Source organism: Halichoeres trimaculatus, unplaced genomic scaffold (assembly GCF_033239565.1).
Source record: "Halichoeres trimaculatus isolate MK-OKI-2021-1 unplaced genomic scaffold, fHalTri1.1 fHalTri1_scaffold_18, whole genome shotgun sequence".
Classification (NCBI taxonomy): domain Eukaryota; kingdom Metazoa; phylum Chordata; class Actinopteri; order Labriformes; family Labridae; genus Halichoeres; species Halichoeres trimaculatus.
Genome location: NW_027437196.1, coordinates 4967448 through 4982600, shown reverse-complemented (window position 1 = coordinate 4982600; position 15153 = coordinate 4967448). Strand labels below are relative to the sequence as shown.

The following is a 15153-nucleotide window of genomic DNA, read 5'->3' as shown; positions in this document are numbered from 1 at the left end:
CACATACACACCCATTCAAAATGCAGCTCTTTAAGGCAAAAATTAAATATGTTTACACTCTGACTCACAGAACCATTTTAGTCTTAAACTGCTTTTTTTTAGTGCCACACACTGTTTAAAGGCGAATTACTTATAACTTGTTGTTTTTTAAGTCATTAGACTTAAGAGTTTTGCCGAATTAGAGGTCTACCTGACTTGGCTAACAGGTGAGGACACAGTAGCTGTAAGTGATGAGGCTAAAGGCCTTCACTCCACGTCTTTGTCTTATGTTACCTCGACCAAAAGTTAGGTTGAGTCAACATTTCCAATAAGGAAACCACCGATAATAGTCTTTAAAACTCCGCTTCAGAAACAGATGGGTGACATCACATCTTAACAAGTCAGTGGATCAGATTACCGTCAGACTGAAGTCACTCCCCTTCCTCTGGTCATTCCCTACCTCAGTGGTTGAAAACCAGCCAGACGTCCGACACTGTCACAGTGATTAATGAGCAAACCTCTCTCACATAATAAATCCAATAAAGTAGAGCAGCAGAGGATGAATCCAGAAACTGTTATAGAGGGAATTTTAATTGTGTCTACGACCACCGGGGAGGAAATTCATCTTTCAGCTGACAGAGTCTGATGACGTTGGGAGAGAAAGCTTTGGTGAGCGCTGAAGAATGGGTCTTTATTCAAACATGTTCATGTGAGATTGATCCTGAATTAAGAAAACAGCCAGAAAGGAAACTAATCATTACATTAGTGCAGACTTAAAACATTATTACGGGAATCTAAAGCTGGTTTGCATTATTGATCCATGCAAATAATACACAGGAATTAATTTCCTGTTTGTACTCTGGAGTCCTGAGTTTAGAAATGTCTTGAAACTTAAGATTAAGACTGAAAACTTGTTGAAACAACACTAAGAAATAAAATAAACTTAATGACGGATACTTTTCTTGGAGACTTCTTATCCTTCATCCTTCACAATTGGTGTACTGGCCCCCTACTGGTCGTTCAAAAGAATGCAGCTTAAAGAAGCTTCTGCTTTGGCTTCCATACATTCTGTGATCAATCCCTCTTTGAGAAAAACAAAACTAGGGATGCACAGATATGAAAATTTGGCCAAAATCTGATATTTACAGATATTGATATTGTGAAAAAAATAAAATAAAAAAATCTGAGATAATGTGCTGAGGTAGTTCAGAGAGAAAGAGTGGCGCAATCATGAGATAAGACGACCGTGGAGAGGATCAAAGGATGGAGCGCCCAGGATGAACGTGATCAAAAAGTACGTTTTGTCTGTTTTTTTAATCAAAAACAGGAAGAGAGAAATAAAAGAAGAGAGCCCACTTTTCTTACGAAGTTTTGGTATTTACATAGTGATAGAAAACAATATTATTTGGGTCTTGAAAGATCATTCAAGATGCTCTGAAAATGGCCGGCAGCTAGTGAGTAAATATCGGCCGATACCTAAGAGATATTGGTGGATAATATATATAAATATGTTAAAAAAAAAAACCCAACATGGGCTGATACTGATATTGAAACCAATAACCGTGTTTGTGGAGTGATTTTAATACCCCGCCTCCTCCTGCACACTCCTCAACCTGTGTTTACACCTGCTGCTGCTCTGCTTTGAGGCAGCATCAGTAGAAAGAACAGTGCAGCAGGTAGAGCGGATCACCTGCATCCCTCTGCAGTGGAGCTTTTCATGTCTGCATCAAGTGAACCAAGCTCCAACAAACAAAGAAAGAAACATCTATCGACACGTTTAGCGATCATTCTTCATCACACGTGTGTTTGAGGTGTTTGTTTTTCCTCTCTGCTGTGATACCAGACATGTAAAACCCGTCTGTGGCTCTTTTTGTCTTCAGAAAAGCTGTGTTCTGGTGTTTTAAAGAGCACTTCAAGCCCTGCAGACGTCTACAACCAGAAAACTTGTTTTGCAAAGCTCTGACTGCTTCGTATTATTGCGTGTATCAGGTTTAAGCAGTGATGTTTTCTTCCTCTGTCCTGCAGGATAGCGGTGTTCTCCGTCACAGTGCTGAGGGATGAGAGGATCGTGGTCGTAGCCGAGCAGAGACCTGACTCCACGGAGGAGGACAGCTTCCAGTGGATGAGCCGCGTCCTGCAGGTGCGTCAGAACGGCTGCTCTTACGCGTTGTTTTGAGTTTGCAGCGGCCTGTGATGACTGACAGGTTGTTCCTTCATGCAGAACAAACTCAGGGTTTAAAATTCAATAAAGCAGCTTTATTTTAGAGGTTTAGCAAAGGTAGGTCGGGCTAAAACAACACAAAGGTTAAGCTGTAATTTAACAATAATTCCTCATCAGGAGGTAATCCCTGCGTCCTCTGACCGTCCTCTGACTCACACACACACACACTCACACACTCACCTTTCCTCTCAGGCCATCGACAGCATCCACGGCGTGGGCGTGTTCTGCCTGGCCCTGGTCCCCGCTAACACCCTGCCTAAGACTCCTCTGGGCGGGATCCACCTGTCGGAGATCAAGCAGCTGTACCTGGAGGGGGGGCTGCACCCCTGCAACGTCCTCATGTGTCCTCACACCTGCGTCACCAACCTGCCCAAGCCCCGGCAGAAACAGCCAGGTGAGGAGCAGAGCAGGGGGAGGGGTCTGTTTCGTGTGTTTGTGGATCTGATTGTGTGTCCATGCTGACACATGTTTGTGTGAGCATAGTGTTTATTTGTCAAATATGTGTGTGTTTTTTGTGTTTATATCTTTATGTTTATGGTTTTTGTTTATGTATTAGTGTAGAATGAGTGTTTTTATGTCAAATAGTGTGTTTGTTTCTGTGTGATTATGTAATTAAGTATTTGTGTGTGTGTCCTTGTGAACTGTGTGTGTGTGTTTAGGAAGCAGTGTGTGTGGTTTTGTGTAATTTTGTGTGTTTGTTTGGGTATTTGCGTGTTCATACTTTTGTAACTGTGTGTGAGTTTGTGCAATTGTGTGTGTGTGTGTGTGTATTTGGGTATCTGTGTATGTGTGTGATTTTGTAAATCAGTGTGTTTATTTTTAAGTAAATCTGTGTCTATTTGGGTTGTCATGTTTGTGTGTCTGCATGATTAAGTGTGTTTTTTTTGTGTAACATTTTGTGTCTGTATCTTAATAAGTATGTGTGTTTTCCTACAGTGTGTGTTTGGATAATTGTGTCTACTTGTTTATAATTGAGAGTGTTTACCTATTTGTGTGTGAGTGTATGTGTATTTGTGTATGTATTTGTTTTTGAATAACGTGTGTTTATCCAACGGGGTGTGTGCGTGTTTGTGTCTGTGTTGCAGAGATCGGCTGCCTCTGTGATGTGTGTGTTTGTTTTTGTGTAATATGTGTGTGTTAATCCAAAAGTATATGTTTTTGTTTCTGTTAAATGTGTGTGTGTTAATCTAAAGTTGTGTGTTTGTGTGTGTTGTAGAGATCATCCCTGCCTCTGTGATGTGTGTGTGTTACGTGTATGTTTATCTAACAAGATGTTTGTGTTTGTGTGTGTGTGTGTTGCAGAGATCAGGGGGTATTCCACACAGCTAGCTTAGCTCAAAGCCTGGCTTATTTTGCTAACTTTAGCGAGAGTTGGGTTCCACAAACGAGGCTTAGGGCTAGCGTGGCTTGGTAACCATGGTAAATTAGCCAGCACGACTAGCCTGGTCCTGGGCAGGTTTACAGTCAGGCGTACCTTAGCTGCGTCTCAGAGAAGATCTGACCTGCTTCTAAAAGACGCCTTGTGAACTGCTCGTGCCACATCAAATTAATGTTGAACTGTAATGAATGTTTTTCTTGTTCAGAAACATCAATTGAGACCTTTTGGTAACTTTTCTAACACCTCCTGCTTTAAACCCAAAAGTCAGAAGGATCGTGAGGCTCCGCTTTCACGGTCCATATTCATACTGAAAATCAAGATCAAGCTTTTGTCCTTCAGCTCCACGGGAGGTTTCCGTCCTCCCTGAGCTCACCTTAGTACACCTGCGTTAACCTTTGACAGGTGAACCGCCCCAGTTATACTAGACTGGAATAACCCTGAATCAAGACATGTCAAATAATAGACTGTCTGTCCCTGATGCAGGAAAGTCAGTGGCTGAGTGGTTCGATCCCACCAGTGGTAACTATTTGAAATTATCTGATTTTCTTTCTTCTGTCACCCTCAAAGTACAGTCAACATATAACAGAATAAAAAGCACAAATTGTCTTATGATATAAAAGGTGACAACAGCCACAATTTTCCATGTAAGTACTTTCCTTTTACCAGCAGTCCATTCTGATCATGATTATAATGTAAAGGTGATTCTACATGGTGACATAACTTTGTGTCTTCCCTAAACAAAGGGCCCTGTATCACTAAAAATGACATCTATACATGTTTTTTTCTACTGTTTTAGTCAGTGTTTGATGAAACATCACCACATGAAGTTTATATATTTAAACGGCTTTAATTTAATCGAAATCGATCTCCTCTGGGCCACAGCAGTGTGAGGAGCTTCAGGGTGAGAAGAAAAAAAGGTCATCAAACAGAAACAGTCAGTGTTGATTTGACACATAAGCATGATATTCTTGAATCAGCAGCATCTCTGGTTTTATTAATTGCCCCCGTGTTACCCGTGTAAGTCATCATATGACCCCATGAGGAGTATTTCCCCGCTGAGGGAAACGTCTCCGCTCTTGGTTTTGACATGATTCTGTCATTTCGACAATCCACACGTCGGGCTTTTTATCTACCCTGGATGCGTCTCTGAAAAATCAGCTGAGCCTCGTTAGCGGTACGAGTTGCAGCTAAGATTAAAGTGGCCGCTTATTCAAGCCACGCTTACCGGCAATAGCCCAGCCTATTTTAGCCAGCTTCGTGGAATACCCCCTAGGCCTGCCTCTGTGATGATGTGTGTTTATTTTTGTGTAATATATGTGTGTGTTTATCTGACGGTGTGTGTGTTTGTGTGTTGCAGAGATCGGCCCTGCCTCTGTGATGGTGGGGAATCTGGTGTCGGGGAAAAGAATCGCTCAGGCCAGCGGGAGAGATTTAGGACAGACTGACGACAACGACCAGGTGACACAAACACACATCACTGCACGTTACTCACAACAACACGTACAAGTCCAGGTTTACACACAGCTCACGACACAACACAAATCCAAAGCTGCAGGATCAGAGAAACAGAGAAAAGGTCGATGCTGCTATGATGAGGCGCTGATGGTAAATCTGACATTTCAGTGTAAAAAAACAGCTAACCGAGCCGACTTCATCAGGAGTTGAAACATTTTACAACCAGAGTCCCTGTTTAAACTCCCTGATGGAGAAAAGCTTTCTGTAAAGTGCTCGAACATTTATTCTCCGGCTGCAGTTTGAAGCATCAGCAGATCATTTCTTTTCTCTTTGATATTTCACCGTCTGATATTGATTACTCCTCTTTAATGTCCCGGTAAAAGGGGAGGGAGTCGCTGCTTCGGGAGGAAGTCATGCTCTGTCAGCAGCATCACTGAGGACGGAGGATAAAATCAAGTTTAATTCAAACATGCTCCGACTGTAACTGTATGAAAATGTTCAGGGATCAGAAACCTAACCATCAGGTGATAACTTAATCTCTGTCTGTGTGTCTCAGTTCCTGTTCCTGTCTGAGGTTTTGCAGTGGAGAGCTCAGACCACCCCAGACCACGTCCTCTACACTCTGCTCAGCTCTCGGGTAAAAACACTTAGACGTAGCGTAGAATTCATGTGATGGTTTAAAAGTGATGGTGATCTTGTTAAAAACTTTCCCTCCTCTCCTCCAGGGGGCGGTGTCCAGCTCCCTCACCTGTCTGCAGCTCCACAAGAGGGCGGAGCGAGTGGCAGCTTTGCTGATGGAGCGAGCTGGTCTGCAGGAAGGCGACCACGTGGCGCTGGTTTATCCTCCAGGTCAGACAGAATCTGAGGGGTGTGATGGTCAGTCAGGTTTCAGAGGAGCGTCTGATCACATGGTGTGTGTGTGTGTGTGTGTGTGTGTGTGTGTGTGTGTGTCCCTCAGGTATCGACTTGATCGCTGCCTTTTACGGCTGCCTGTACGCCGGCTGTGTTCCCATCACGGTGCGACCGCCTCACCCCCAGAATATCTCCACCACACTTCCCACCGTCAAGATGATCGTGGAGGTCTGAGACCCTCCCTCCTCCTTTTACTACTTTTCTGTTTGTTTACATCCCCAACAATCTGAACATTAAATAACCAAACATTTCCTCTCTTCTTTCTTTTTTAGGTGAGTCACTCAGCCTGTGTGATGACCACGGCGGTCATCTGTAAGCTGCTGCGCTCTAAAGAGGCCACGGCCACTGTGGACATCAGGAACTGGCCTCCTGTCCTGGACACAGGTACACACCTCTCCTCACAAACACAGAGACACTGGAGACATTTGGTTAATCAGGGTCCTGTTTAGGGTAGAGGATTGAAGAAATTACCATTAAGTAGTAATTCTGCTCCTTTTCTGCAGTTTAATATGGATCATTGATGTCTTCATGAAATGGTAGTAACATGTTTTGGTCCAAAAAGCCAATAAATCAAGCACAGCAGCATTGTTTCCAGGCTCTCATAGCCCCTCTGTTCAGAACGCTCTGATTTAGTGGGCGTGGCCTTCATATGTAAATGAGCCACCGCTGATACCGCCCCGCTCTTCAGTGTCACTGAGAGCAGCGCCACGAGCTCCGAGTGCACAATGTTTAGAAAACAGCGAAGCTCGTTTGCTGTAACATTACAGGCTAAAACAACAGGCTAACCACAGCTAAAGTTAGCATCCTGAAGCTAACACAGAGACAGGGGGGACACTGAGGAAAAGCTCTTCCATCTGCTCCACAGCACACAGCATTTAAAATACTCACATTTCCAGGGTCCCAGGTTTGTTGGAGGATGGTTGGTAATGTGCCTGGATTCAGGACCAGTCTATTGGCTAGCCCTCTGTTGGACTGTCCAAAGTTGGAAAAGCAGTCGGCCGTGAAGTGACTAGCATTCACATGCACAGTTTTACTGAGTGTAGCTGGAACATTTCCTCGATAAATGAACTCTAGACACTTAGTCTTGTCTTCTTCTGAGATGGGAAGCTTGTGCATGGAACTATGTGGCTGTTTACAGCCAAAAACAGAGCAGTGATGGCTCTTCAACTTTGGCATTCACCTCCCCGCTGCTGGAGAGATTTCTCTTCAGCAGCAGGGAGGGGGTGCGCGGGTATCTGCTTCGGTGGACCAATCAAGTCAGACTTGCTCCTGATTGGTCAAAAAAGGGAATCGCTGACGTCGCCAAATCCCCAAAATCCAAACAGCTGGTTTTAGGTCAGGATTTTACATTCACAAGCTCTACTAAGTACAGGTTTTGTCATTAAATGTCACATTTTGTGGGCTGGGAGGAAAGACAAAGACCCACAAATTTCACTAAAAGACTTAATAAAGGGATTTTTGCACAATATGGGACCTTTAAAGAAGCCAGAATGGCTGCAGATTTAAGTCATTAGGGGGCGCTATGGAGCACTTGTTTGCACGAAACCAATGGAATCTACACTAATTTTACAGGAAGTCATTTATTACCACCAAAACAGGCTGCATCTTAAATCCTGGCTATCTTTACTCTGGATTTTACACTTTGCTTTGGGGCATGTCTTGCTAATTCTAGGATATTACAGGCTCTAGATTTATTATTCCATATATTAGTGATGCAGGGCTGTTCCATGGTGCCGATCCAGGCAAACAGCTCTTTACCTTTTCTTTTTACACCTGTCTCTAGGCTACTTGATTTGAAATGTCTCCTCTGATGCATCTTCTTTGTTTTTGCTCCATCACCAGTCTACAGTGTGTAAAAGTTTACATTTTAAAAGATCTTGTTTAAATTCTGATTAATTGTTTTGCTAGTAAACATTTAAATATTTCATAGTTTAAATAATTATTACCTTCAGTAATTCTCTATACTCATTGTTTGCCTTTTAAGCAAAACATTACCAGTCTTATTTCACAGTAGGGCATCCATCTTTTTATTTAACACTGGTTTCGGATCAGTATCGGTCGATACCCAAATCTGGTATGTTGTTATGATGTCATTGTGTGTGTGTCATTGGCAAATTAAAACAGCAGCATCAAAATGTAAACAAAAACAATAAAAGAGCAAATAAATATAAAAAATACAGAAAATATTGACTTTTCATGTACACTTTTAGAGCTGCGAAGAAATAAGTCGCACATCTTTGCCCACAGGAGGCGCTGAAATCAACAAAGACTTAAAGTTTCTCACATAAACAAGACTTAAAAAATATTAAAGAGGGTTTCACGGCGTCTGCATCAGCTCTGTTCGTACACTTGAAGTGCTTCCTCTGTCTGACGTCTGAAATATTCAGTGTTTGGATCCAGGTGGACGGAGTCGCTGTAACATGACTGTGTTTACTGTTCACTCTCAGGAGATCTTACTCTTACAGTGGACGGCTGTAAATTGTGTTAAACAGTCTGTAAGAAGGAGGATTTTTCCATTTAATGAAGATAAACATGCAGTTTGAGCTCATTTGTCCTTTAAGATCTCAGACCTAACATCCAGCTGTGCGTGCAGAGAGGTTTAGTTTTTCTCTTTAACGTAAAAACGTTAAATGTAGTTACCGCTCACAAGCTGCTCGAGCCACAGCGTGAGTTCAACTTCAGGTCAGAGTTTGTGGAATCAACTCAACAGACTGTCCTCATGAGCGTTATAAAACATATGTGTGTGTGTGTGTTTCTGTGTGTGTGTGTGTTTCTGTGTGCTGCAGATGACCTGCCAAAGAAGAAGCCTCCAGCTCTCTATAAGCCCACCAACCCTGACGGTCTGGCCTATCTGGACTTCAGCGTGTCCACGACCGGCATGCTGGCCGGAGTTCAGGTCAGCTCAGCGCTAATCCTCCTCGCATGAGCAAACCGCTAACAGCCTCTTGTTCAGTCGCCCAGAAACACGTCCCTCCTTACTCCTTTTACTCCTTTTACTCCTTTTACTCCTCACTTGTCTTATTCTGGAGGAAACATGAGATTAGAGAAGTTTCCAAGAGGCTGAAATCTAACCTGAGCATTTTAAGAATAATCCTGTTTCTCTGCTGTTTCTGTTCGTCTGTGTGTCCCTCTGTGTCTCTCTGTCCTTCCCTCTCTTTTACAGATGTCCCATAATGCAGTTGGAGCGTTCTGTCGGTCGGTGAAGCTGCAGTGTGAGTTGTATCCGTCCAGAGAAGTGGCCATCTGTCTGGATCCGTACTGTGGCCTCGGCTTCGTCCTCTGGTGTCTCTGCAGGTCTGTGTCCCCTCGTCAGTCAAGTTATAATTTTTGGGGATAAAGTTAAATTGTATTAATTATAATAACAAGTAAAGCTGCGAGCATTAATATCGAACCCTCGCCCGTCGGCCCACATGTTCCTGTTGGTGCAGCAAAATGTGGCTCAGCCAAAAGCCATGTGTATGGATAAGGTGTTGTCTCTGCAGAAAGCATGCATGAACCTGGACCTCATATGAAGAAGGTACAATGGCCCTCATTTCTCAGTCTTTCGTGCCAATTGGTGCAGATCTGGGTGTAAAAATGAGCTCATGGCAACGTTCACGTGTGATTTATGCAACAAGCATACCAGGGCCTATCACAGCGTACGCCTTATCAAGTGTTGATAAATGTGGCGGCTGATAATGATCGTAATTTACATACAAGGCCCCAAAATATTCAAGGTTCGGCTGGCTGAACCCACAGTTTACGACAAGGAGTGACGCATTATGGAAAATAGGAGGAGGTTTTTTTTTTGGCAGCCGGAAAAATGGCGTTAGAGGAAGTCAGAAAAAAAATAATCTGCAAGGAGATCACTGCAGCAGCGTGAATGTGACAAACTTGTTAAATGTCATAAAGGCAAGAAATCGTTAAAATCCAATGTTTACGTCCAAATTGCAAACTTCCTGTTCAGAATTCACAGCTGTCGTAAGAGACTTTTTGTGGGGACTGCTGTTCACATCTCGTTTATTCACACGTCCTTTTTTAAAATCTGCAGAAAATCAACCGTTTGCTCTAGCTCAATTCTGTAAAAGACAGATAATTCTACACTCTTTTCTGCTTTATACAAGCTCAGAATGATCAATGTATGGTCTGAATTTAAATCTAAAGAATTCTTTGAAAATTTGCTTCCATCTTCCTGGCGTCATGTTTCAGCTTGGGGCTGCTCTGCACCAATCAGCAACAGTTTGTGTGTTCAGAGCTTGTTAAACTGAAAATACTTCACTTTTCTTTGATCTAAGACTTAAATTAAGTGTTTTGTACATAGTTCCTCACAGTTTTTAGCCTTTAGCCCTGGTTCTCCTGACCTCATAGAAGTATAAAAGTTCATATTGCAGTGAAAATTGAGTCCACATTGAGTAAAAATGTGACAGAAGCAAAAACATCCTAAAAATTAAATCAGCTTATCTTAGGTGCAGGACTGTGTAGATTTTGTAAAGACAGAACCATGAAACTTTTTTTCATGTGTGCACCTTATTTTTAAATGATTTTTTAGTGTCTTTTAATGTAATATTAATGTCCTGGAATTCAATTTCTTTATTTTGGGACCTTAAGCAGATATGAGATTAAAATGCGATTAATTAGATTAATTAATTACAAATCCTGTAATTAATTAGATTAATGTTTTTAATCACCTGACAGCACTACTGTATTCACAAAGCATCCCAAGGCTAAAAGAAGCTTCAGTGTCGTCATTCTTAGAAAAATCTTAGAATTCCTCAGATTTTAAGATTTGTCCTAAAAGATAAAAATTATTCACAAAGCGACTTAGGCCTTCAGTAGGGATGCATTGATACAAAAATTTTGGCCAATACTGATATTAAATAGTAAATTTTACTGTTCTGTGTCAGACTGGAGTCTCTGTGATCATCTTTTCCTTTTTTTGTACCAACCAATCACAGCTTTCAGGAGACTGCGTCATACCTAGCAACAGAGTCAACCACACCTCCTCACTAAGATAAAAGTTTCTGTCTCCTCCTTGCTCAGAGTTGCTCTCAGAAACTTCCTGAATCACTCTTAAGCTAAGACGACTTGCTAGAAGTTTTTAGGCTAAGTTAGGAGCTCTCTGAGAAGCTTTGTGAATACAGGCCCTGGACTTTTGGAAAGAACCACCCCCTGAACAGCATTTGCTGTCCAAATGCAGAGTTCCTCTGACAGTTAAATCAATCAGTTGTGACACTTGAAGTATTCCTGAACCCTTTTTTTTGCCTCCTCTGAGGTTGAACTTTAGATGTTACTCCCAGAAAACACAGATCAGATGTACGCAGAGCTCATACGTTGAATCTGATGAAGAGTGTTGCAGAAATCAGCTCCCTCAGCTCTGAAAAGCTCCAAATGTAATAATTTATCACCTTTCATCATGAAACTTTCAGATCAGAGAACATTCAGCAGCATTTAAACCCAAACTCTGATTCATATCAGACGGTTTCTTCCTTTAATAACAGGAACAGAGTGTAAGTGTTGTGTAATATTTCTCTGAGAGGATCTCTGTATCTGTTCTCGCTCTGACTCCAGATCTCAGGTCTGCTCCGTTTTAAATCCTCGCCTCATAAATCGTGAACTTGGCGCGAGCAGATTTGTGCTGCAGAGCGTCGTATAAATAAATCTGGCTGAGAATATCTCATCCCTCTTGATGACTTCCAACAGCAGACGCTCAGATTTTCAGCTTTTTGTTTTAATAAAAGAGTTTGACTCGAGGAAAACATCCAAACATTAGAGGTTGTTCAACCTGTGAGTGTCTGTTTCACCAGGTAAAGATCTTTAAAGTCAGACTCTGTGTGTTTTTCAGCGTGTATTCAGGCCACCAGTCCATCCTGATCCCTCCGGTGGAGCTGGAGTCGAACCCAGCGCTGTGGCTGCTCGCCGTCAGCCAGCTGAGGGTGCGAGACACGTTCTGCTCGTACAGCGTCATGGAGCTGTGCACCAAAGGACTCGGGCTGCAGACGGAGGCGCTCAAGGTCAGAAAGAGAAGAGTATCAATGACAAGTTTCTCACATTTTATTCATTTAACCTTCAAAACAAGGATTAACAGGAGGCTAAAGAAACTAGCTCTGACCTCAGGGACCGTGAGGAGGTTTTTCTTTCAGCGTTAAAGCTTTTAAACAGTCTCATGAAAGAGAAGCTTCATTTTCAGCTTTCTAAAGAACTTTTCTGGAAACTTGAGAGAAGTTTGGAGTCTTAGCAGCAATCAAGAAAACAAAAGTAGGAAAGTGTATAGAAAGTGCAAAAAGCTCCATAAGAAAATAGATGCTGACAGCTTGTCCATCATTGTCCAGTCAGCCAGCCTCCACCTCCACAGGGTCCAGGACTGAGCTTCTTCAGCAGTCTGTTCAGTCTCTGTCTCCTGGATCCTGTCTGCTCACAGCAGGTGAAGCTCTTCCAATGTGGTGTTGGTGTCTAATGTTAGCTCTGTTAGCCATGTCTGTGAATAGCATGATGCTACTCTGCCTTCTGGTATTCCCTCTGTTGCTGGGTTAGCACAGCTAGCTCGTCCATCTTATTGGAGATAGATCTTAAGTTTCCAATAACGATGGATGGAAGGACAGGTCGAACCAGCACGCCGTCCTCACCTCCTTCTCCTCACCATGTGGGTAAACATCCGGCCTTGCACCAGTTAGCATTGACATACTACAGGCTGCTAACAGCTGATTTCACATGTAAACAATGCAGTCATGATTATGTCTAGATTTACCCAGATTTTCTTAGTTTTTCTTCCTAATTTCAGGAATGATGTCCACGCTGGAATCAAACTCGTCTCTGCTCAGGTCATTTTATTTTGGGGCCAGCTTGCAGGATGAAATCACAAGTTTCTGCTGAAGTTTCCGTCTGTCTGAACACTAAAGAAGCGCTGCGAGTCAGTTTGATTAGTTTAAGGCTGAGAGGACTCGTGTATCTTTAGAAATAATTGTCTTAAATGCACTTTAGAAGAAATAAACACCCACAGACCCTCTGGAGACACGTCCTCTAAAGTTAAAAGCCTTCTTAACCTCCTCTTTAGCTCTCTGTGCTCTCTGTTTATTACCTCACAATAAAACATCCATCAAAAACAAACCAGCCGTTGCTTCCCCCTCATTCCTCTGGTTGCATCTGATCACTCTTTCCCAGAATGCATCAGTGCAGCGTCCTAACAGACTGGAGTCTCTGCAGAGGATCGTCCGTAATGAACTCGCTCCGTCTCAGTCTGCCCAGCCTGAGGCTGGAGTTAGCAGCACTCTGATTGGTCAGCGAGGAAGCTGTTGAGTTAATTTTAGTGATTTTCTTTCTTTAAGTCTCCATGGAGACAGAGAGGCCAAACACGGAGGGACGAGCACGAATCTCCTTCACTCACAGATTCACAAACACAAACACCTTTCTTCACCCGCCTCTGACATCACACGGTCGACAGATTCTGATTTCAGCTTCGTTTCATTCTCTGCTCACCCAAAACCCGAGGACAGACTCTCAGACACCTTTTCTTCTCTCCAGCAGCTCCAGACTAACCGAACTCTGTCCTTCAGTCACTGAAATGATAAAACACGAGATGGGTTCGGGATTATTTTACAAATAAAGCTCATTTTAAACATTACAAACACACGTGATCAGATTTTCTCTCCCCGGTGCAGGCTCGAGGTCTGGATCTGTCCCGGGTCCGGGCCTGTGTGGTGGTGGCTGAAGAGCGTCCCAGGATGTCACTCACGCACTCCTTCTCTAAGCTCTTCAAAGACCTCGGGCTCCATCCTCGATCCGTCAGCACCGCGTTTGGCTGCAGAGTCAACCTCGCCATCTGCCTGCAGGTGAGAGCCGCTGACGAGGGCACGATGGACTGTTTATGAGCGCAGACATCAGCGTTTTCTGATTTCTGATTCAGGTCTTTTTTTTTTTTAATTCAAGAAACGAATCAAGGAAGTAAGACCTTTGTTTTACTTTGAAATCTGTGACTCTAGTGTCTCTAAATGTTGAATCCAGATCCAGAAAACTCTCCAGATCAAGAATAGATCATACTCCATCGTCTTTCTCACCTGTGTGACTCAAAGTTTCACTTTCTAATCACATGCTCACTGTTCTGTGTTGTGATTGGCTACAGGGTACTTCAGGACCCGACCCGACGACTGTGTACGTGGACATGAGAGCGCTCCGCCATGACAGGTACCACAGTTTGCTTTTATTTTGAAATCATATCACAGAAACATGACACTGGGAAGACGACTCCCGTTCAACTCAATGGGTCAGTTGTGGGTCTGGATTTAGAAATCCCATTTCTTGCTGTCCAGGATCGAGTAATCTGTCTCAGTTTTATGCCGTTTTTTTCAAAGCAACTTTTGATTGGATCACCCTGATCTGGATACATAGTTTTTAAGATTACCAAATCCAGATTACCAGTGGGAAAACAAATCATGATGTGGGCTACCAGCTCTGTAAAGAACAACTGGTTGAAGAGCCAACACTGCAAAAAACTGAAATCTTATCAAGTGTTTTTGTCTTTTTTTAAGTAAAAATTGTCTTATTATACTCGATATGAGCCAATTTCAATTTATCAATCCAGAAAAATGTCTTGTTTCAAGTTATCAGAGTACAAAAATGAGGTTTGAATCACTTTTAACCAGTAAAAAAATCTGTTAAAAATTGTTAAAATCCATTGGCAGATTTTTTTACTGGTTACGAGCAATTCAGACCTCATTTTTGTCCTTAAATAACTTGAAACAAGACATTTTTCTGGATTGTTCATGTGAATTTGGCTCATATTGAGTCTAAAAAGGATTTTTTTTTACTGAAAATAAGACAAAAACACTTGATAAGATTTCAGTTTTTGCAGTGAACATGGGGTCATTGTTGGTGTTGTTACTTTGAGAAAAAAAAATAACATAAACATTCACTTCTATTTTTAATTTCTTTTATGAGCCCTTATCTGAGCTACAACAAATAAAAAACAAATATACATAAAGAATACAAAGGGGATATTTTGAAAATGTCTGAAATGAGCATGAACATTTTTTTTATTTTGTTAGTTATCGAACGTTTTTGCCTCTTTCAACATTTCAGACATTTTCAAAATATCCCCTTTGTATTCTTTATGTATATTTGTTTTTTATTTGTTGTGGCTCAGATGAGGGCTCATTAAAAAAATTAAGAATAGAAATGAATGTTTATGTTTTTTTTGTTTTTTTCTCAAAATAGAAACACCAACAATGACCCCATG

General features: G+C 42.2%; 1 protein-coding gene across 5 annotated transcripts in view; it reads left to right on the top strand.

The window, feature by feature from the left end:
- Nucleotides 1–15153, top strand: part of LOC141807243 (disco-interacting protein 2 homolog C-like) — an 87415-nt gene that overhangs the window by 60565 nt on the left and 11697 nt on the right. For all 5 annotated transcript variants that reach the window (XM_074693095.1, XM_074693094.1, XM_074693096.1 and 2 more), the window contains 12 exons: nt 2005–2119; nt 2393–2594; nt 4936–5036; nt 5590–5670; nt 5759–5882; nt 5992–6113; nt 6218–6329; nt 8732–8841; nt 9109–9239; nt 11767–11935; nt 13580–13750; nt 14041–14102. In XM_074693095.1, coding sequence (XP_074549196.1) covers nt 2005–2119; nt 2393–2594; nt 4936–5036; nt 5590–5670; nt 5759–5882; nt 5992–6113; nt 6218–6329; nt 8732–8841; nt 9109–9239; nt 11767–11935; nt 13580–13750; nt 14041–14102 — 1500 coding nt within the window. The remainder of the gene's footprint in view (nt 1–2004; nt 2120–2392; nt 2595–4935; nt 5037–5589; nt 5671–5758; nt 5883–5991; nt 6114–6217; nt 6330–8731; nt 8842–9108; nt 9240–11766; nt 11936–13579; nt 13751–14040; nt 14103–15153) is intronic.